At 36.1% G+C, this 24,243-nt stretch overlaps 1 protein-coding gene across 4 annotated transcripts in view; it reads right to left on the bottom strand.

The window, feature by feature from the left end:
• Positions 1–24,243, bottom strand: part of arhgef12a (Rho guanine nucleotide exchange factor 12a) — a 91,123-nt gene that overhangs the window by 8,707 nt on the left and 58,173 nt on the right. For 2 of the 4 annotated variants that reach the window (XM_087284128.1, XM_087284130.1), the window contains 21 exons: positions 23,117–23,222; positions 22,875–23,000; positions 21,245–21,277; positions 20,563–20,680; positions 20,035–20,134; positions 17,825–18,040; positions 17,609–17,744; positions 15,095–15,130; positions 14,555–14,697; positions 12,232–12,378; positions 12,060–12,145; positions 11,838–11,963; positions 9,556–9,670; positions 6,997–7,097; positions 6,350–6,427; positions 5,827–5,902; positions 5,574–5,741; positions 4,572–4,659; positions 4,402–4,479; positions 2,423–2,502; positions 2,150–2,335 (listed from right to left, as the gene is read on the bottom strand). In XM_087284128.1, coding sequence (XP_087140254.1) covers positions 2,150–2,335; positions 2,423–2,502; positions 4,402–4,479; positions 4,572–4,659; positions 5,574–5,741; positions 5,827–5,902; positions 6,350–6,427; positions 6,997–7,097; positions 9,556–9,670; positions 11,838–11,963; positions 12,060–12,145; positions 12,232–12,378; positions 14,555–14,697; positions 15,095–15,130; positions 17,609–17,744; positions 17,825–18,040; positions 20,035–20,134; positions 20,563–20,680; positions 21,245–21,277; positions 22,875–23,000; positions 23,117–23,222 — 2,343 coding nt within the window. The remainder of the gene's footprint in view (positions 1–2,149; positions 2,336–2,422; positions 2,503–4,401; positions 4,480–4,571; positions 4,660–5,573; positions 5,742–5,826; positions 5,903–6,349; positions 6,428–6,996; positions 7,098–9,555; positions 9,671–11,837; positions 11,964–12,059; positions 12,146–12,231; positions 12,379–14,554; positions 14,698–15,094; positions 15,131–17,608; positions 17,745–17,824; positions 18,041–20,034; positions 20,135–20,562; positions 20,681–21,244; positions 21,278–22,874; positions 23,001–23,116; positions 23,223–24,243) is intronic. The other 2 variants (XM_087284129.1, XM_087284131.1) reach the window with 1 other exon arrangement.

The raw sequence follows: 24,243 nt of genomic DNA, 5'->3' as shown, positions 1-24,243 counted from the left end.
TAAAAAAAACTTTTAATTTGAAATTTCCTTGCTGCGTCCTCCTTGATATTTCAATAGCGCATAATAATCTTTACACCATACTAAAGACACAGCAGCCAGTAAAGGTTGTTGAGAGTTTTTTGTCAAGTTTAAAAGGTGTGTTTGTGCATGATACGTGCGTGCTGAGAAGCCTGTGTGTGTGTGTGTGTGGCCGGGCAAAAGAGCGCGCTTGACAGCTCTGTTGATGCCACGAGCGGCTTTTTTCTTTTAAAATTTATTTTGGAGATGATACAAAACATGAATACAACGGACAGACATAAAACTTTTACAAATTATGTGTCCACTTTTGTAGGCTCAAAACAATTGTGTCATATCTCTATAAAAAACAGCCTAAGCTATATTGAAATAATTTAAAGAATCACAAATATTGATATAATAAAATCACATTAAATAAATGAACCAATATAAAACAAACAAAAGCTATAACAATGTAGGTTTATACAATACATAAATTTAACCGTTTTAAGCCATATATAACCTTCATTTTACAATTTTAAATATTTTCTAAAAACAATAAACACCAGAGGAGGGTTAAAATATTGATTAAAAAGTATTTGGGTTCGATGATATTAAACAAATCGTGCAAACAGAGCATTTTTAGGTAAGTGAAAGCAGAATCTACCTTTTTTCTGTCACGCAGTCCTGCGCAGCGCCGCTTTACAAACACATTAGGGAAAACTGCAAACACAAAATGTGTTCTGTGTCCTCAAACAAGTGTTTCTGTTTTTAGCATTGAGCTGAATGTTTGACAGCGTCTATCAAAACAAGGATGTTATAAAATACATTTTATACCGAGTTATTACTGGAGAATATCTGTGGTTTTATGTTATGTATGGGTGCGCTCACTGCGCTGGGCTCCTCCGTTAGTGGCGAGACCCAACAGACGATGCCAACAGTCGGTCGGTGAATAAACAAATAAAACGAATGAAAACACACAGGCCTGTGCGTATAGACATATAATGTAGCCTAATGCTGTACAGTAACGTGTCATCTCTTTGTTTCGGTTGTCTTCATTTTAATCATTTTGTGATGATGCGATGGTGTGCTTTATCTGTTTGATTCCCGCTAAAGTGGGCGGGTTGTGTAACGTTTGATTCAGGGGACATTCTGGGGGCTGCTAGCCCGACAGTGGAAATGCGACATGATTTCGGCCTCACTACTCAACCTCCCGGGATATTGGCCCTGCCTGGCCCGATAAAAACCCTGGCTTGCACTGCCCCGAAAGTGGAAACGCGGTTAATGAGTTCAAATGGCCTCCACAGTCCCCAGACCTCAATCCAATAGAGCACCTTTTGTATGTGGTGGAACAGGAGATTCGCATCATGGATGTGCAGCTGACAAATCTGCAGCAACTGCGTGGTACCTTGTTGAATCTATGCCATGAAGGATTAAGGCAGTTCTAAAGGCAAAGAGGGGTCCAACCCAGTACTAGTAATGTGTCCCTAATAAAGTGGATGATGAGTGTATACATTTTTCTGTCTGATTTAACTAAACAGGAATATGAGTACATTTGAAGAGAATCAAAACCTTTAATCAAAGTTGTCCTAAAACCAATAAACAACATGCGTTCTTGTGTTAAAACATTTTTTCTTTACTTTTTTGATCCACTTCAATTGTTGACTACTGTATATGTGAATCAGTATAGTATCTGCTGAAGTCAATCTTTCCATTACCAGTGTTGGCTTCAGATACCAAGAGACCCATTACACCAAATGCAAAAAACTTGACAAAAAAGCAGATTGATCTTAAGTTCACATATTTGTTGTTTTCAACAGAAGTGAATTCCATTAGGAAGCAAAAGTAGCCAAGCTCTTGTATTGTTAGATACTAAACTAATTAAAAGGCACTTGGAAAACAAACAAATCTTTTCTGGAGTGTTCTTTTGTTTTTTAATCAATAGAGGCTGAATTGTCATTTTCTTGAGTTGGCAGGCACACAGACAACTGCCACCCAGTGCTGAGAAAAAGCCAAAACAAATGGCCGCACTAGACTCAAATCATGCTTTCTGCCTATTTATTATGCAGATTGTCATTTTGCATTTGTCATTTGAAGCTGCCAGAGATGAAACACCACATGAAAGCAATAGTATTCAAATCTACCAAAGACTTACATGTTTTCAGGGCCTCGTCAGCTTTAGATGAACAAGATAGAGAGTCTGTTTCCCTGCCGTTCAAAAGTTCAGAGTCCTGATAGGAAGCGTCTCTGCCAGCTCTCGCGACCTGGTCCTCTTCCCCAGGGTTGGTATCGGGCACACAGTCCCGCAGGGCTGCTGAGGGCGAAAATTCACCGTCTTTCTCTGAGGACAGATGATGAAGGCTTGACTTGAGTATGGCAGCAATCAACACTTTTACAATCAGAGGAGCGTTTGTACATGCATAGCTACCTGCGGACTGGATGCTTCCTGTGGAGATCCGATCAGAGCCTTTGCTGAACTTGCTTAACTCCACACCGTCTCTGTCGCCACTAGAACACAGATGAACAGTTATATAAGCTTCATGCCTTCATATTTGCTACTTTTTAAATTGCTTTTATGAAGAGATTAGATAATGTTGTCCCAAAAAACTGTTATTCATGTCTATGAACAACTTCGACTAAAATAATTTAAAGAGTTAAATAATAATAATAAAACATTTTGATAAGTTTAAATATATATATATATATATATATATATATATATATATATATATATATATATATATATATATATATATATATATATATATATATATATATAAGAATTTGAAACTATTTTGTGTCTAGGATTTTTTTTACAAGATAAAGAACCCAGGTTAAAGGTGCAGTACGTAAGTTGTTGAACTAAGTATTGCATTTCTGGATCAAAATAAATGCAAGTCAGTGCCAACAGCCTAGTGGTTAGAGCGTCGACACATAGCACTAAGGTGGTCACAGCGCCCCGAGTTCGATTTCCCTTCTCTTCTCTTTCCTTCTCTCTGCTTCCCACACTCTCCTGTCTGCAATCTCCTCTGTCCTTATCCATTGAAGGTGAAAACCCCGAAAAAACAATTAAAAACGCAAGCACAGATTGCTAGATTGAGAACCATTGAGCCTAAACACTGATTTAAGGCTAGTTTAAATTGTGTTCTAAATAAAACCAACGACACTTGAAAGAAGAAATATTCTCCATATGTAAAGGAGGTTTGCTTTAATCAACACCTCGAATAGATATATTAGAAGCAGCTTTTATTTCTTAGATTATAAACCTTACCATTTCGTGAGTGAGTGCATATTCTGTGCTTCTGAATGGCTGTATTTAAATTTCTGTAGTGTTTCGTTTGGTGAAAACATCCAAATTGCTTATCACTGCAAATCTCATCACGTAGCATGTTGTTAGGACACACGGTTACAATCTAACATGCTTACCTAATGTTTACACGTAATATTTATATCATTTGCTAATAAATAACCTCATGTGGAACTCTGAATCTGCGTCTTTTTGTTGTTGTTGTGTGTGAAGTGAAGAGCTTTTCTGCATCCAAATAAGCATACATTCATGGAGCAGGTGTATTAAATAAATGGGATGTTAAAATAGTATGTTCAATATCACTGTATTCATAAAACAGGAGCCGGAAGTATCTACAGCGTTTTGGAAGTGTGCATCTAATTATCCCATTAGTGTATGGAGGAAAGATTGAGACCATAAAAAATTGAGCGTAAAACCACTTTAAGTACAACAATTATTTTTTAAATATGCAAAAATAGCAAAATACTAACACCCCATGTTTTTTTTTAAATATTCAAAAGAACAGAATTTGTTTGCTATATAATACTAATCTACAATATAACTGTAACTTTTGATCAATTTAATACAAATAAAGTATTAATTTATTTTATCTTGACCCAGTGAACCCCTATATAACATGCATTTTCAGGGAATAAATGGTCAATTGAGATGCATTAGTCACAAGTACTCACAAGTACAACTAATGAACAAACCAATGCTACAGAGCTTACAAAGCAATCAAATAAATAAGATTTGAATGACAACGATTTTGATCGTACAGTGTGTGTTTTGGTACATTGTAGCAAAGTATGACCACCTTGTTTGTCCCATAATTATCATGTGTTAGTAATACATCTGACCTTTTGTGGATTTTTAAACTCAATCTACCACATGAGCATCAACACTTTAAGAAATCTTAAACTGAATGAGTTTTTAGCAACCTATTAAAGACAAACTCGAAACATTTTAGTCTCTGTTTACACCTGTATTCATCATTGTCCTATTGTGATCAGCTTGATGAATATGCATCTAAATACCAGGTGCAAACAAACCCAATCTTGTGGTGTAAAATGGGCTTGCTTAACTAAGATGGTTTCAATTGTAAGTATAAAGGAACTTACTCGTGTTGAGGCAAAGGAATGACACTGTGAGGTTTGGTGTTCATAACCTCTGCCCTCTGAGTGATCTGCCGTTGCCACCTGATAGAAAAGACAGAGAATAAACTCAGCTCTATTATAAGAGAGACAAGTCCTGCAGAATTATGAAACTGAAAGAAGTGGCCAAAACATACATCCTCTGCTCAGACACCGTCTGGGCCATCAGCTCATAAATCTGAGCTCCGTTTTTGGACATGGAGATCACAAAGAATGATCTATTATCTGTTTGGGGAAATCAAGGAAACTGTTATGGATTCATTCTTGAAATATACTGCGGGTAAAATAAGTCTTGAACGTGTCCTGATTTCTCATGGTAAATATATTTCTAAAGGAACTGTTGACATAAGATTTTCATAAAAACCCAAACAGTCCAAACATACAAATAAAACAAAACATAAAAAGATGTGTAATAACAATATAATGACACAAGGAGAAGATACTGAACTACTGAAATCTATTTAATACTTTGTATAAAAGGCTCTATACATGCTGTATTTTAGTAATGACAGCTTAAAGACGCCTTTAATATGCAGTCACATGCATTACTCAGGTATATATTTTTCCAATACTTGAACAGAGTTTAAAAATCTTAATGGTTCCATGAGTCTCGTCAATTAAACCTGATTTTTTTGTTCTTATTTTCTATTGGATTCAAGTCAGGTGATAGCATGAGCTATTTTAGCAACTTTATTTTCTTTTTCTAAAAGCAGTTGTGAGTTTCCTTGGCTGTGTTTTGGATCATTGTCTTGCTGAAATGTCCACCCTGGTTACATCTTCATCATCTGGTAATGTAGGTTTTAAGACTAAAGCAGCTAATATTCATTTTACAATGTCGAAACACATGGTTACTTTCTAACTACTGAGAGATTTGAGTTGCTGTCTGGGCTTTCCATGGCTTTTTTCACCTCCCTTTCTTTATGTGTTCAATACTTTTTCCCTGAGCCATTAAATTTTACTACACATAACTTCATTTCTAAACTAATTTGTTTAGTTTTCTTTTGTATTGATGGATTACTTTGGTTGTTACTGACACCTGGTGAACATTTCTAGTCAATAGCACCTTTATAAATATGTTTTCTGAGAAAAATTGAGACATGTTTAATATAATAGTCCTTTCATTTTTGTCAGACACTGACCTGTGGCCACAGAGCGCACCAGCACAGTGCTGAGCTTGATGATAGGGCTGAAGATGTGTTTGGTTTCAGCTGTTCCTGCCAGGTTCTTACTGTGACACCTGAGAATGAGACGCTCGTCCTGCTTCTGCAGCAGCACCAGTATGTCTTCCAGGAGTAACGTATACAACTCTGCAACAAAAAAAAACACACTGCATTGTGATTATACCATCAACAAAAGCAGCTCAGAAGGCAAAAACTGAAAACAGTGGCTTACCAATTGTTTTGTCTTTATTTATCTTCCAGGAGAGAGGACCCTCGTGGACCATCTTTCGTTTAGTGAGATCCAGGTTCTGTGTGACAATAAATAAATGAGAAAAATCCTAGTGGTTACTAGAAGGGACTCACAAGTTTTGCTCACACAGAGCCTAATTAAAACTTGCTTTTCAAACCTGATGCAGGATATTAAATGTCGCCGACATCAAGATTAGTTACAACACTGTGAAAGCCACATTAGAGAACTTTTGGGTAAATTTAGGCTATTACAGTCCAGTGTTATTTCGGTTAACTCATCATTAATTGAAGAAAACCTATATTTTATTATAGCTCGAAATAAATACTACAACAAAACTTGCTCTTAAAAATGTTGTCCTCTTAAAAATAAAGTTACAGCATAAAATGTGATTGATGTTCATCCTTTTTCATGACTTTAAAAAACCTTTTCTTACTGCTTCTCAAATTCAGTTCTCCAGGAAAACTCCTAGACAAACTCCTACACTAACACTAACATTAACACTAACCTTGAACTCTGAGATCATTGGGTTCTCGCTCTGCTTGAGGGAAGAGAGGTCCAGCCGTCTCTGGTAGTCTTCCAGTCTCTGTGGAACATCAACAAATATAGATATTCATGCAGCAGAATGCATTAGCCTTAGCCAACCTCTTAAAACGCTGACTTTAGACACCCCCAAAACTGTAAAGCTTTAATCTTGCACAAATCACACTGATAAGGCTGGAAAGGATGAGATTTTGCTAGCTTGCCTCTTAAAACACTGAATTTATACATCCACAAAAAACTGTAAAGCTTAAGTCTTGTGCAAAAATACACTTTAGGTGCTGGGAACTATGAGATTTTGCTAGCTTGCCTCATATAATACTGAATTTAGACATCCCCAAAAGCTGTAAAGCTTTAGTCTTGCCCAAAATTAACTGCAGACGCTGAAAAAGATGAGATTTTGCTAGCTTGCCTCTTATAACGCTGAATTTAGACCTTTTAAAATAATATTCTTGATCTTCTGGAGTTTACAGAGGGTTGGATGATCTCTGTTTGTACTCTAGGAACAGTGTTCATAGCTGACGCAAGAAGATGCATTAAGTTTGCTTCTCCAGGCATTCCTTCAAGCTTAGCTGACCTGAGGCTATAAACTCTGGATGGAGTTGCACGACTTACCTGTTTATTCTCGGACTCCTTCACAGACTGATTGACGTGGTTGAGAATCTGTCGACAGCATTCTGCTGCTCGTCTCACTTTGTCTTTTTCCTCTGACTCATCTGTTGGAGGAAGATACAGACCGAACACGTTTCAAGAAGAGACTTAATCAACTCTTTAAGAACACCCGGGCCGGCCGGGTGTCTGCCATTCCCTCCAGTGTCCACTATTGCCAAGCTCAGATGAATATGAGGAAAATCACCTCCTCCTTAATCGCTAGTTATACTTTACATTTATTGCTTTCCTCTGACAATGCCAAGAGAGCCACAATTTAGCACGACTGCCAAATAATGTGCGGCTCCTCCCTCAGAACATCTCGGAATAATAATGGGGATTTAAGAGCATTGCTCTAATTTACTAATGGTTGGTGTCCAGCCAGAAAATGCTTTCTGAGAAGCCGACATAGTGCTGTAGAGACCACGAGAGGGACATTTAGGTCTGTCGAACATTTTAAGGCAATATTATATTTAAAATATTTTTTAAATCGAACTAGCATTTAAATTTAGGTTCAACTAAAATAACTAATACAAGAATTAATATAATGATTAATAAAAACTATATTGACATATTTAAGTATAAATGTAATCATAAACAATAATAAAACTACAAAATAAAAGTACGTTCTAAAAATTAAATCAATCCAAATAACTATTAATAAAGACTACATTCATTTTAAATATAACACTCGCTTCATTCAAAACTAGAAGTGAGCCATTTGCAGGACTCAAAACTGAATTTTAAGTGTGTTTAGCTGATTCAGTCCAGAACTAGTTGTCTGTCACATCACTTGCATACCTCCAGTATGAGGTGAAAATGTCACAAATAATTTTTCTGCTGTCAATCACTAATGTTAGGACCGACAACCATTCTCTGGTTACAGAAAAATGACAGAAAACAGGGGTTAGTGGAGGAGAAAACACCTGTTAAGTGCACAGGACAACAGGAATCACACCTGTTACCAAACACAGTGCAACTCTTAAACAAAGATTAATGCTGCAAAAAGAATTTAATCTTATTTTAATGTAAATCAAATTAAACTCCATGTTTCCATCTGGTATCAACAATCAGTATTGCTCCACTTGTGCCTGGTATTTAATGAGACCCATTAATTTAATATCCGTTCTTATTTGTTTTGTTCGTATTTATTGCCTTATTTGTATGACACACAAGTACTATTGAATCAACAAACCAGCTTTAGTCGCTTACATGTGAGTGGGAAATGAAGTGAATAAAAAGGATGTGGGTGGTAACTCCAATTTTGATAATCCATTTGTTTTGGTACAAAGCAACAAAGTTTATTTCTCCCAACAAAACCTATTATAATTACATGTTCAGTCAGTATACTGAGAATAGCTTGTGTATTGTGTCTATTTGAATGCATTCAACCATGAGTGCTTACACTGTGAAAGCAATCCGATTTAAAGAGTTTCAACTAAATCTGGAAGTAGCTAAAAGTGGACAAGATTATAGAAGACCCCATTTACACCTGTATTTAGAGTTGTCCACTCCTGAGAAGATTAATGAAAATGATTAGAGGCATCGTTTACTCAAATAAATGACAATCTACTCACAATTTACTCACCCTTAGGGGGTTCCAAACTATTTTAACTTTCTTTATTCTGATAACAGAGTATATGCAGGAATTCTAAAGGTCATTTCAATACCTTTTAAAAGACCTTCTGAGAATATTTTAAGTCCTCATCACCACTTCAAGTTCTAATCGGTATCAAACCTTTAACCAAATGAACAGTTGTAGTTAAATAAATCAACCATGCAACAGAACTCAGATAAGCTCTGAAGAAACCAAGCTTGAAATGAATTACACGGTTGTTTTCAGCGACAGGCTTCAGCCACTGTTTAAACTCGTCTTTCTCCAACCAGGACTACGCAAATTAAAATTTTCCCATTTTGCCGTCTGTTTTGCTCTATGGTTTCCCAACATGTGGAGAGCGTCACATCACCTTCCCGTGTTTGCAGCAAATTACGTGACATTACACGAACGGAGAAGCTTGGCCGGACACGCCCTAGCCTGAACCAATCGCATGAATCGAGCACGCCGTTGTTAATATTAGGAGGAATATAAATATATTCATGCTTTTTTGGAGTCAAAGACTTTGGACAATGCTTAAACAAAATTTAGGACCTCGTAAAACTGCGATTAAAGACTTTTTAATGCCTTTTAAAGGCCTTAATTTTCTCATAATTGAATAATCAACTTTTATTACTTTATAAGACCCTGCAGACACCCTGTGACTTTTAAAGAGAAAGGAAAACCTGTAACTACTGACTTCCATACTAGGAAAGACAACTACAATGGAAGTCAAAGGTTTTCAGCATTCTTCAAAATGGCCCCTTTTGTGTTCAAAGAAAGTCAAACAGGTTTGAAACCAGTAAAAGGAAAGTAAATGATGACAGGATTTTCAGTTTTGGGTGAACTATCCCTTTAAAACCATGTGTAAACAAGGCCAAAAACACTGATGGAGACAATTGGAAGCTTGTGTGCTTAAAGAAAAAAGATACCTGTGTATTTGGCAATGTTGTCCATTAATAATGGGTATTTGGTGAACCTCTGCATCTCTGCAGGGATGATGTCCTTTAGCTGTAGACGCCGACACAGTCGATTGCTTTCAGCCTCCTGCAAATGATGCAGAGATCATCAAACAAGAAATTGAGGACAGCAGTACAAGCAAATCCACAACAAAATCCTCCCTAATCTTTTGCATATTTCCTTGTTATCAAGAGTCTCCAACATCATGAATAATACACTTCGGTGTGGATTTTATCCTTCGCTCAAGTGCAGAAAGTAATCCTCTGCAAACCACAATATTGTGATCCGTCAGCAAGGTGTGTGAATGAATCCCCGATGTCTTTGTAAGCAACTTTGAAATCTCTAAATACCCCGTCGCAAATGCCTTCATGGTGTCCTTTAGAGGGAGTTTTTATATATTAAACCACACAATGTAATGATGAGTAAATGATGCCAATTTTGTATGATCTGCTTATTTGAAATGTCAAAAAGCTGTTTTTTCTGAAGTACACACTGATTAACACATTTCACAGACCCTGTGTATATTAAGAGGCTGTAAGCAGCAGGCATTATTTTCTGTTCCCTGCATCCACCTCTAACACATGATGAATTAAAACATTCTAAAACTGTACAGCAACACAAGCTCTCAACACTCTAAGGACTGAAACAACTGCATGTGCCTAAAGACAAGAAACTCTGATCTTCAAGATAAGCAGATCTGGCAGTGTATTCTACAAAATTAGCTCCAATTAGGCAAAATCTGTTTTGTCTTCCGTTTTCTCTGATGTTTAGCTGCCAGGCACAGCTGATACAATTAACAATTCAGATATTACTCATTTAAAGCACTTCTGCTGCTGTTTTTGTGCAGCTAAAATGACTCAAGACATCAATCAACTACATTTAAATAGCAATTAAAGCATGCATATATACAGCACATGTGCATATACATAAATGCATAAATAGAATCAAACAAACACACTTATTAATTGCATTAAAGTATCTTGTTCTTCATTCATTCATTCATTCATTTTCCTTCAGCTTAGCCACTGATTTATCATGGGTCAACACAGCAGAATGGACTGCCGCATTTTGTTCTTAAAAACACTAAATTACTTATTTCTATATAAAAAAAAAACACTTTCAAATTATGAAGAAATTTTGCTAATTACCTAACCGTGCACAATAAATCGTCAGAAACCACAGAACAACACTGCCTAGTGCCTAAACATATTATTAATAATTTAAATATCACAAAAAATTAATAAATTATATTAAAAAAAAATAGCAGTTCATAAATATACACATTCTATTACTCAAAGGAAACAAAGACTTTAAATGTATAATATAATTTTATTAAATTTTAGGATTCAAAATTCATATTATAACAAATAATTACTATTTTATGTCAAATTAGCATAATCATGCAATGATTTTTATGAATAATATAAGCTGTTTATAACAATATACAGTATTTGTATTACTTAATACTATTATAAACTTATTTATACTATTACTAGAATAATTAATTCTAATATTAATGACATAAATCTAATAATTATAACAACAAAAAACATCATATCAGGGATGTAACAATTTATTCACTTTTATGATGCATTGATTACAAATCTTGCCATTTTGCATATGAATCAATTTTGAAAAGTGTATTTTGAATCATGAATCGTTTTTCTATCAATAATCTATTTCATTTATGTGAAACGAACGAATCTCGATTATATGACGATGCACAATTGCAAAAATATTTCAGATATTACATTACTTGCATATGAGCATAGTCAGCTGCGCCCTTAGTACAGTGGTGCGGAGGGTTACGTCACTGGCACCTGTTTGTTGTGCTTTTTCGGTAAACTCAGCACTATACAGGACAACTTCGGTTTTCACAAAACAAATGGAAGAATTTACACGCCTTTTGCAGTTAGGAAACGATAAAAAAAAAACTCATGATAAGGTAAAGGTACTGTTGTGGCTATCCCTCATATTTTACTTTACACCAAACCTCCTCAGTTGCTACATATATTTTGTTTTAATAACACACAATTTGACACAACACAGGAAAAGGTATATTTTTAATTTTAAATTAAGTTTCTGTTTTAAACGTCTCTGACAACGATGCTCAAGTTTCTATTTTAGAATCTCTTACTTTTGCGATGTCTCGACTAGAGTAAAATAATATTAACAGCCCTACATCATATTATAGAACAAAACTGACGCTGCAGCTCTGGTTACCCTATGGCCAGAGCAAGGAGTATCAACCCACCTGCATGAAGGAGGAGAAACGTTGGTCCTTCTTCTGTCGGGATTTGATGAGCTCCAGGGCGAAGGGCTGGTTACTGCAGAAAGTGCCCACTGCTTGCTTGATCTTCTCCTCCTCTCCACTGCTGAACTAGAAAACAACAAGCCAGAGGATACATGGGTGAGTGGGAGTCTCATCACCCAGACAGGGCCCACCACATTTTACCAGCAAAACAAAAGCCCTTACCCAAGACAACAACTCGTCTCCTATGTGGTCGATTACAGACGTCTCGTTCTTCTTGCAAATTGCTGTCATTTGATCCACTATTCTCACTGAAATTTAAAAGAGCAGATGCCATGAGACATGTGGCTTGGATTATTTATATGAATGTTAGTTTGAAGAAAAAAAAAAAGCATACCGTGGAGTTGGATGATTTCCTCCAGGTTGGTGAATATGTACTTGATGTCAGCAGGGGGCAGTATGTTGTCTCGGTTGAGTTTCTGGTAGAAGACCTTGTCTAGGACCTTCAACATGCGTACGTGAGCTCGCTCCGTGTAGAACAGCTCTGAGAGTATCAGACAGACAGGGATTTGGGGGATACAAAACACTGGATGAATAAAAAAAAAAAAACTAACCAAAACATTATTTTACCACGTCTCGTAAAAACATCACACCAAATATATATATTGCACATTTTCACCTCCAACATTTACCACAAAAATTTAACTTTTTTTTAATCAGTTGATGCTGATAATTAGCATAATAAATGTCAATAAAAAACTGTCAATTCTGACAATATGTCAGAAACATGCTAAAGAACATGAATACAAAAATGAAAATGCTGCTAACATTTTATCATCCTTCACTTGCTCCAAATTTGTTTGACTATCCTTGTTATGTAACACACAAATTAAGATATTTTGAAATAATCTGTAACCATTGATTACATAGGATTTATTTGTCCTACTATGTTGTAGATTTGAAGCTTTCTTTAAAATGTCTTCTTCAGTGTTCAACAGAATAAAAAAACTCGAAGATTTAAAGTAAATATTGAGCACTTTCTTATATTTGGGTGAACTACCCCCTTTAACCAGATGACTATTATTCCTTTAAAACATATCTACATTTATACACAAAAGAAATATGAATAACATGATCTCCCAATTCTGCCATAACAACATGAGTACCAGTTACTGGTACTACAGTAAATCTGTGAAGTCAGTAAGTCTTCTTAACCGTCTTTTTTTTAGGGATTCTCATGTTTGTTTCAACTAGATTTAAACAAAAATCCCAGAGACATTTTGTGTTCTCATTTAATTCGAATTCTTGCCTTTAGAGCTGCTCACATGATCTATTCGAAACCTGTCTGAGAACATATAAATAGCCTATATGGAACAAATGACTAGCGCAGTTTAGTGAAGTATATGCATTATGCCATTTATCAAACATGTATTAATGGGTTAGTTTACCCAGAAATCATTATTAAACCTCATGTCATTTCAAATCCCTGATACTTTTGTTGCTCTTCAGAATACACACTGACAAAATCTTTTAAATGTGCACCCTGACACTAGCTATGTTTCCATTCAAAAATGAGAATTAACTTTATGCGCAAAACAGGAATATTGCTTAAAAGATGTGCAAATAAACGTTCCATCCAACGAGTAAAAGTGAACTTATTTAACTGCCGCTAAATTTCAACATTAAAAACAGAATTTACTGCGGTAGAAGAAACAGCATGAATCTTTTCCCTTTTTAATAAATGACTTGTATCTCCGAAGACAATGCCGACATGCAATGAACGTGTGGTGGCATTTGAGGCAATGAGACGCAGAGGGCAGACGCTCTTGACTATTTTGGAGGTAATTAATATTCTAATAACACTAACACTGAAATAGTGAAGGTGTTTCAGAATGACCAAAACAACATTTCAGATGTGTTACAGTGTGCTCAGCTAGCTGGTCTGTCCATTCACACACATTTTAATCATCACATGATCTCTTACAACAAAATCGCACGACCTTTTTTAATGTGCATAATGGAATTTGTTTGGTAAAAATGTTATATCGTAGTTTATGCGCATCTTTTCTTATTGAATAATTATAGTTTCTTATAGTATCAAAATAGGTGGATGGAAATGTAGCTACTGACACTGAGGAGATGAAACTGTCAAATAAATAAAGTCATTATTTTTGTTTTGTGTGCAAACAAAAGTATTCACATAGCTTCATAATATTCTAATTCAACTACTGAATGCATATGGTCTGTTCTGAGGATGTTTCCTGAATAAGTAGGGAGACTATGGAGGATGAGGGAGCTCTCAGATTTTACCTGAAGTATCTTAATTTGTGCTCTTAAGATGAACAAAAGTCTAAGGAGTTTGGAATGAAATCAGGATAATTATTGACAGAATTACATTGTGATAAATAATGTAGCTTTTTTATCACAGTTACATGTCGAAATACTTAAAAGTATTAAGAATACATCTGATAAATGAAAACCAAAAATCTAGTCAAATGCATTGTGCAAATCCAACCTACAAATCAAGAGTACTTGTCTTGATTCAACCAACCCAAAAATGTGTCTTAACCAACATTTTCACAAAACTCCAAAAAGCTATGACTCATTGTACATTTTACTGTTACACTGCCTTGAAATGTGTTAAAAATGGCATCACAGGCACATTTTTTTTCATGAGCCAGTGTTGTGATTCACATAGTGAAAGGTGAACAAGACTGTACCATTAATGACTTCTTGTCTCTTGATCTCGTGGGGCGTCAGGCCTGCTAAAACATCACGCCCGACCAGCTGCTGCCAGTTTGGAGGATCTACATCAGAGTAAACATCACTCCCCTGATCATCCTCACTCTGCAGATCCTCAAACCTGTGAGGGAGGAGATGCTACATAGATTAACGCTCCTATTAATCGAAATGTGCAACTCTATTTAAATATGAGACTTGCTGCATAATGTTTCCTTAAAAAAAGAGCTTAATGGTGTATTTCAACCAAGTGTTAAGCAATAAAAATGAAACTAAACTGACCCAATCAGACAATATTTAATGTTTATTATACATTTATATAGGTCACCACTTTAAACATACAAGTTTATATGATCAGGTACAAAACAGAAAGCACAGGCAATAGAGCAAATGTTCTCATCACAGCTGGTTAGGAAGGAAATAAATAGCTTTTATCGACTGTGACTTTATCAAGTCTCTTCTGGTTAGGACACGGTGTATTTAGAGTGATGTGAGTGATTGACAGAAGCAGTGACCATTACCTTCTGCTCGGTTTAGGTGTGCCCACATCAGGAGGTCTAAAAAAAAAAAAAAAACGGTACACAGATGCTTGCTAAGATTAGCAGCTAAATCAATAGTATTGGTTTTATTGTATGCACAAATCACACACTGTTTATTTTACTTTATCTATTTACCTGGTTTAAAACAGTAGGCAATGTAATATATTAATTGATAAACAACTGGTAAAACAATAAACTCCAATAATTCCATATTTCAATAATGCTTAAACCTTTAAGTTATTCTGAGTTTTGGGTGCGTATTTAAACGGACATATACACATAAATAATAATAATATTTAAAGACAGTGATCTTGATGGGTTTTTTCAAACTAATTTTGTCCTAAATTAGCATAAAATGTTATAAAACCAATCAAATGCTTTCATTATAATGTTAGATGTGTGCATTTTTAAAGTGACACCTGTTATTTGATTGTAATAAAAAAAAAAACGAAATAACTAAGAGATTCATTCGTTGCTCTTTATTCAGAATGTGTTAGTTATACAGTGAAGAACGGCTAATTAGATTTGATAGCTTGATTCTATTTCCTCATAATAGCTATTTTAATAAGCTGAACTTTTTGCTAATGTATTTGCTGCTAATGTATACTATTTTAAAAAATTTTTGTAAACAATAATAATAAAAGATATTACTGACCAGTAAACTGTTTAATTACAGCTAAAAAGCTCCAAATGAACTTAGTAATTTGGGGGATTTTTTAGGGGGGGGATACACCTTATTTTCAAATCCTAGTGTTGACAGGTATGGAAATGACGCTACCTGGTGACGTGGAGCCGATCTATGAATCACAGCACATTATGTTAGCTGATCAATCTGAGCCTCTTGTGGGTGGGCTTTTGGGAAAAAAACTAGGAAATATGATTGTCGTTTTTATGTTAGCTGAGTAGCAGTATATAATTAAAGTAAGCGGATAAAAAAACGCACATTATTTTCTACAAGTGAAGCATGAGCACACACTGCTTTGCATCTTATAAACACAACCAAACCATAAAAATACACTCTGAACCACCCCTTTAAGTTTGTTTAGTCACAATTATCATTTAATAACATAATGGCCTGTTTCCACTGAGTGGTACAGTATGGTACGTTTCGGTTTGGTACGCTTTTATGGTCGTTTCCACTGTCAAAAAGCGTACCGAACTAAACCGTACCACTTTTTCGGCACCCTTTCGAAAGGGTACCAAACAGGAGAAAGTATACCTAAAGGTGGAGCTACACGTGCAGCTGAACGCTGATTGGTTACAAAGATACGTCACGAACTCGTGGAGCTACACAGAACGTAAACAAAGGAACCGCCATGATTTTTTAATACAAAGCCAAGACATTAACTTACATGAAAATACTACATGCATGACCTGGCCTCAAACAAACCTTCACGTCGTCTCGATGAACAGACACAAAGCCAAGAAGAAAAATCTGCTGTGTCCTGTTGTTGTTTTACGAGCCCGTCTAAAAGTGCGAGCGGTATTCGCTTTCTTCTGGGAGCTTGCGACCACGTCTATATTTGATATAACAGTTAACGAACTTCTTGAGCTGATGATAATAACGTGAGTGCGATTGTAGAAGTGTCTCCGTCATCTGATCCATTCAGAAAAAAGGACAAGCACGAGAGTGAAGCGGAAGTGACAAAATTACTCTCTAACAGAGCTTACATGTGCTGCTGAAGATTACAGAAACAGATGAGAGGTTTGCTCTGACCGTGGGCTATATTGCGTGTGTTTTTGAACTCAAATAAGTACTAAATGTTTGCTGTGTGTAATTTTTCAGTAATTAATAATATATCGAAGACTGTAAGAGGCTGTATGTGTTCATATATGTTGCATTTATTTATTTATTTTATATAATTGCAGTCGTTACAGTAGCCTATTTCGCACTGTAATTGATCTGCAGTTATAATCCGATCATGTTCATAGACAAGTTAGTAATAAACATTTATGAACAAGTATTTATGTGTATAAAGCATCTGTTTTAAGAGAAGTGCTGCTCATTATGATGTGTGAACGACCCATACAGCTTTACTGTAGACATTTATTCGAGCGAGCATGACGTCGACTTAAACTTTATGTCGTACACCACGCCCACCAAAAGGGTACCCTTTGTGGTGGAAACGCAAGCCTGATAAAGGAGACCCGTACCGACCCGAACCGTACCGTACTGTACCAGTCAGTGGAAACGAGACATAAGTGTTCTCTCATAGTCTCATTTAGCCAAGAGAAAAAAAAATATGGTTTTTAACCAACATTTTATCATGGATTTATTTACTGACATTAAAATGATAGATTTTCAAAAAACAGTATTTCCTGCTAATTTACTCACTCCCCGGTCTTCCAAGGTATAGGTGTTTGCATTTTTGGGTGAACTCTCCTTTAAAAATTTCTCAAAAATCAGCAAAATCGGTCTTGGATTTACACCCTAATGTGAAACTAGGCCAGGCAAACCAGGCATTCTCTGCTGCATGTGCTTTTTGTAGTATGTACCTGTCTCCATCTCTGTCTTCATCCAGCTGGTCCACGTTGTATGGGATGTAGTCACAGGGTGGGTAAATGCTGTCCAGTGGATCTCCAGACTGCAGCCCATCACTGAGCCGAGGAACCACCGCAGACGGGCTCATATCTGAACACAAAGAAGAGCCAGTCTCAGATTGATCACTTAAAAAATAAACAGAACAATCACTCTGAAGATGCGGTACTCACTGAACTCAGAGTCCCTGCCAGAGGGGTCTGACGGTGAGCTGTAGGGGGCACTAAAGGGGGAAGAGGTGATCAGTCCTGGGCTGTGGAGCAGGTCTGAGCCCTCACTTGACTGACTGCCCCTCAGACGTCCGGCATCGATCAGCTCTGAGCCGCCCAGTGCCGGCTGAGACATCTGCTTCTGAGGTCTTTGCTTGATGCTGTCCCCGACCCTACCAGCTGCTCAAACACACACCAAACACCATTAGCATAGATACTAAACTTTCACCACATAGAGGAAGGAAAGCAAAATCAAGTATACTGATATGAGAAAAAATAACTGCCAACAATCAAAAAACATTCAGGCTTAGCACTAAATACACAGAAGTTCAAAATATGTGTTTTACAAACACCAATGCTTTATTAGCACATGTTTTTGTTGCAAATTGTTAAAATACAATTTTTTTTTTTTTTTTTTTTTTTTGCTTTAAAATGTTATTTACTTCTTTATGAGAAAAGTTAATGACATTATTCATCAGAATATGCTTTGGTGCTAAGAACACTTAAATATCAATGTTGAAAAAAAGGATAATAAAAATAAAGTTTAACAGCAGACCATTTAAAAATGTATTATACATTATAAACATAGTCACTGTATTTTTGTCTTGCTGAATAAAAGCATTCGTTTCAGGAATAAAGTATTAAAAATGTATTTTACAAACCTCAAACTTTTGAGCAAGAGTAATATATTTTAAAGGGGTGGTCCATATCATATTTTAAACTTTAGTTGAGGTGTAATGTAGCTGTGTGAACAAAAACAACATCTCTGAATGTAAAATGCTCAAAGTTCAATACAAAGGGAAACATTGGTTTTTACAGAATTAGCTTAGCAAAGCCTACAGCAGACAAAGTTTGGGGACTACAAAAAATACATCCGGGTTAGTGAGATCACAATCGCGTCAGGTTACCCGCATTCAGCACGTGCACAAACACAGAGCAGCGAAGGGGCGTGGCCTGAGGCGCTGTAATGTTAGAGTAGAAAAAGCTAAAATGTTGTCTAAACGCTGATATTTTCACAGAGCTCATTCTGTCTGTATTTGAGCTTCCAAAGGACACGACACAAAAAGAGAAGTGTTTACATTTTAATTATGTTGCAGAGAATTCTAAAATAAATATATAGCTAGTATTTGACAAAACACAGCTTCCAGAATTCAGAGCTCTCCCAGTTCAGTGCTGGATTCGGCTAAAAACCGAATCTGTGGATTGGGAAATCCGAAAGCTTTGGACTGACATCACATAACCTGTAAGTATTTTCATTTGTTAAAATTGATCTACTACATGCATAGTGTCTAGCGTTAACAGTATGTTGTAGAAAGGACATAAACAAGCCAGTAAACAACAGGAAATGCTGTTTGGCACCGCTAACAATTCAGCTACAAATTCATATTTATCAGTCAAACCGCTGTAAATACCCACAATCTTCAGCAGCACTGCAGTGTCTTTCTATGTGGCCGCTTTCCCTGCGTTACACATCTCAAATATCGAATTTGCAAAAGAAATGTGAACATTTCATATTACAAGCTTATTCCGAATATATGTGAAAGACACAGATTTTATTTTAGAGAGCAGGCATGAGGTTCAGCTGTGTCCTTTTTATTTTCTGTCTGATTCAGACAAACTGATATGGCTAACAGCCACTCTGACTGACAGTATTTACACAGCAGAGGCACAGTGCGTGCTATTAGAGTATGTTAGCTGACCAATCAGAGCTTTTTGAGGGCAGGCCTTCAGAGGAACTTGTCGTTTTCATGTAAGCTGAGTAGCTGTATATAATCAAAATAAGATATATGAAAAAAATAACGTGATTTTACAAGTGAAGCCTGAGCACACACTGCTTTGTATCTTATAAACACAATAAAGCCTTAAATACACTCTGAACCACCCCTTTAAATATGATACGTTATTGATATAGCCCATAAAAGGCATTTTTAAAAGTCCTGAAATCGATGTTATCTTAGTTTTTAATTTAATTCAACTTCACTGTAAAGTCTGTAACATATTTAAACAAACAAATAAAGATTCAGGCAACTAGGCCAGGAAACAATATATATGTTAGGTATATTTTCTCCAAAAATCCATTGTTTAATGTTGTGAATACTTAAAATAAAAAAAGATCAAAGCTTTAAAAAATGTTTTCAATAGCTCCAGGTTGTAGGACTTTTCGTTCGACTTACATGGTACTGAATCGAGGCGACCGGGCCACCGCGGGGGCACCCGGATGGGGAAGCGAGACTTTTTTAGTTTCTCCTCCCCATCCTTTTCTGTTTTGCTTTTCTGTTCAGGAAGGATAAAACAACAATCCTCAGGGTAACAGCATTACCATGGTAAGACTGAAGATAATTACTCAGTTCCAAACCCTAGTTAACTGCTTATAAGGGCATCATTTCAAGACATAATTTGTGTGGTAATTATGCTAGCTCTTAAAGAGACAGCACACCCAAAAAATTAAAATTCTGTAATTTACTCATCCTCTACTTAGTCCAAACCTGAATTACTTTCTTCTGTTGAACACAAAAAAGATATTTTGAGAAATGTTGAAGTCATTGGTTTCTTTTTTATGTTTTCCCCTTTACAGATTTTAACAACTACCGCTTTCCAACAATCTTCAAAATATCTTCTATTGTGCTCAAATATTGAGTCAATTCATTTTTGGAAGATATATCTTTTAGGTTGCGTAAAACATTTCAAGAAATGGCACATACCCTTAGTTTGGAAGGAAGGAAATTAATTCGAACTCGTTTGGATTCCAGGTTTCGTTGTTCTTTCGCCCGAACTCCCAGATGCTTCATGTACATGAAGATCACATACTGTATAGTGGAGCTGGAAGAGACCAAACTCAGATTTAGGGCTAAACTGAACTCTTCCCTCACTCTCTGTCCAACTAGAGCACAGCGATGAGCATCGAAGTCTTTCATTTCCTAATTTAGATTTGAGTCTCAGAGGGTTGTCTTGTGCATGTTGAGTGCTGTTGGCTCCATGTGGTCGACTCCTTCTGTTCCACATGACTCCTATCTTATTGTGCCTTCTGCCATATGTCACAAAACACGTGCACGAGTTTCCCCATCTATCTTCTCGCATATGTCCTGTACATTCATAAATCATACAAGCTTGTGGTGTTTCCATATGGCATCTCAAATATGTTTGCCTAAATTATGGTAAATGAGGACTAGGAAATGCATGAGGATTACAAATCTCATTAAGTCGCTCTGTTCGGCAGCATCTTGCATTTGTGTCAAGTGTCAATGTGCTGGAACCCCAAGCTAACAATTTACAAACAAATCTGACACAATGTCTTTAAGCACAATCAAATACTGTTCATCCATACTATAATTAGGGAAGATTATTATTAATGAGGTTTGCGAAAGGAAAACAAAATATTCTCACCATTTCTCCTCTTCTGTGGGTTGTGAAGTCAACCTGTTAGAGAGACACATGCAAGATGAGGGAAAGCAATGCAGGATATAATCCTAAGTGTGTTAAATAGTGCTGGACGGTGTGTCTTTTCACTAATATAATATAATATAATATAATATAATATAATATAATATAATATAATATAATATAATATAATATAATATAATATTTATTTTCTTGTTGGCTTAGTCCTTTTATTAATCCGGGGTCGCCACAGCGGAATGAACCTTTAACTTATCCAGCACGTTTTTACGCAGCGTATGCCCTTCAAGCCACAACTCATCTCTGGGAAACACACACACACACACACACACACTACGGACAATTTAGCCTACCTAATTCACCTGTACCGCATGTCTTTGGACTGTGGGGGAAACGGGAGCACCCGGAGGAAACCCATGCGAACGCAGGGAGAACATGCAAACTCCACACAGAAATGTCAACTAAGCTGAGGTTCAACTCTTTGCCTTTATTAGATAGGACAGTATTGAGACAGGAAGAGAAGTGGAAGAGAGAGGGGGTAGGGTAGGGAAATGTCGTCGAGCTGGGATTCGAACTCGCGACGCCCTGACGTGCTATTGCACCATATGATGGCGCGCTAACCACTAGGCTATTGCGCCGACAATACCATGCAAATTTTAATGGTGTGTTTTATAATTACATGAATAAAAATATATCAATTAATACATTTTTTATATTTTTTCATCATGTTGAAAAAAACTGCTACAGTAGTGTACATACAGCAGTAATTGGGTAAAATAAATAAATTGTAATTGTGAATTTTTAGTTTTAAAAATATCAAAATTTAAAACAGAGTATTATTAGCTATCCTTTAAACAGCGTTTCTTCAGGTTTCACCAAGTTAAATTTAAGACTTAAGACATTTTTAAGACCATTATGAATTAAATTTTAGACTTATACTTTTTTAAATATCCCAATTAAAAAAAAGATTTTCACTTGCCCTGTAAAAAAAATGTTAATATTGAATAAATTTAATAATACAATAATATTAATTTTGTTAGAATATTTACAATTCATTTTCAAATATATGCATTAGCAAACTTTATAACCCTTACCAAAAACAGAACAAAACATAGCTGTCAAATACTTGTCTACAATAATGATAATTTATTAATAAAAAATATGGGTCAGTATCCTCAGCAGTAAAAAATGTTACTGTAAGAAAAGTAATTAAATGCTATATTTAAATAAAAAGTTGTAAAAATCAAAATATTGAGATGGATTGTTGGCGACTGTGTGGCTGTTAATTGCCAAATTGGGTAGCAATACATGAACAGACAAAAATTAAGACCTGTTAAAAAAAGATTTAAGACCTACAACACAACATTTCAGTAGATTAAAGACTTTTTAAGGCCTAAAATGTAGCTTTTGAAGTTTAAGACTTTAAGACCCTGCAGATACCCTGTTTAAAGGCTGTGAAAGATTGCAAAAGTAATTTATTGTTATGAACTGAAGGGGTAAGAACACATAGTTTTGTTTATTATCATCAGCAAAATCAATGTAAACATATAATAAATATTCTATATATAGCCCAGCCTAATGCAGAGTGATGATCAGAGTGTGTGTGTGAGGCTCTCACAGAACGTCATCTATCTTTGAGAGGATGCTTTCAGCACAGGCTCTCTCTCTGTCTACAGCCAGCTGTTCAGAGTCCAGACGAGACAGCTCTGTATCCGCCAGGGTCAAGCCCATACTACGCTTCTGCCTGCAAGAGTGCATGCAGGACATTTAAAGGTGATTTTGTCATTGGGTTACAGTCAATCTCAATAATAAAACAAGTGACAGCGCAGGTAAGCTATGAAAGATGTCAGTATTCCACACCTGAAGTCTTCCAGGTTCCTCTGTACATCAGGAAAGAGAGTTTCCTGCATTGTCTGTATGTACTGCCTGTGTAATTCCTCAGGAATCAATTCTGGTCTCCTCCGCTCTGACAACACAAACAAAAATCAAGTAGTCACACATATGTTATTTCTTTATATTGACTTAAAGCTGAGTAATAAGTAAAACACTGAGGCGTCGTTATACTAGAGCGATTTTATTTTAAAATGTCGTTTTAGAATGAAAATGCTTGTCATCCAGACTACTGTTTATTGCGCTTCAGAAAAACGATCTCAGTCAACACTTAACAACCTAGAACGCATGAAACATGACAACTGATCACACTGGAAATGCACACTTTTTGACTTTCTGCAACTGAACTTGTAGTCTACCTGTTGTGTAATTATCATAAGAAAGGGCTTTTATAAATAATGAGATATGCAACTGAAGCCCAGTCAGAAAGTTAATGTGGATAGCCACACCTCCATATTAAAACTGCACTTTTTCCTATCCATAATGAAATGTTCCGCCAGCAATTACAAACTAAAATGGGGTCTTCAGGTTGGCACCAATAGGCTAGGTAGTTAGTGCGTCAACACAAAGCACTGAGGTGCTTGAGTTCAATTCCTAGCTCAAGGTCCATAATCATCACTTTCCCGTCCATTAAACGTGAAAACCCCTGTCATAAAAAAGGGCTTCAGCATCTTCATACTGGGAAAACAAATCTTTTTTAAAATGCTGATGTACTATAGATGCCCGGCATAATATGTAAATGAACTATTGTAAATAGCACCTGAGTACCTGAAGCACCACCAAAACATTCAGACTTTGGGGTCTGGCAACTGTCAGGCAGGCTGAGCCAGAGGTTGTTTAGCCCATTTGGTAATGTGTTGATACAGTTATTTCTACTGTAACTAAGTGTGATTTGTATTGCAGGGATATATTTACATGTTTCCACTGAGTAATGAGATGCACTTGATCTTATTGCGCAAGCATATAACATAAAAAAGGCAATAAAAGGCATTCTATTCTATTCTGGCTGATAGGGCTGTGCTATTTGGGGAAAATATCTAATTGCGATTTCTTTAACAAATATTGCGATTTGACTTAAAATTTAATTCAAGCTTCAG

Source organism: Danio rerio, chromosome 15, assembly GCF_052040795.2.
Source record: "Danio rerio strain M-AB ecotype USA chromosome 15, GRCz13ab, whole genome shotgun sequence".
Taxonomy (NCBI): domain Eukaryota; kingdom Metazoa; phylum Chordata; class Actinopteri; order Cypriniformes; family Danionidae; genus Danio; species Danio rerio.
This window is presented reverse-complemented; position numbering and strand designations above follow the sequence as displayed.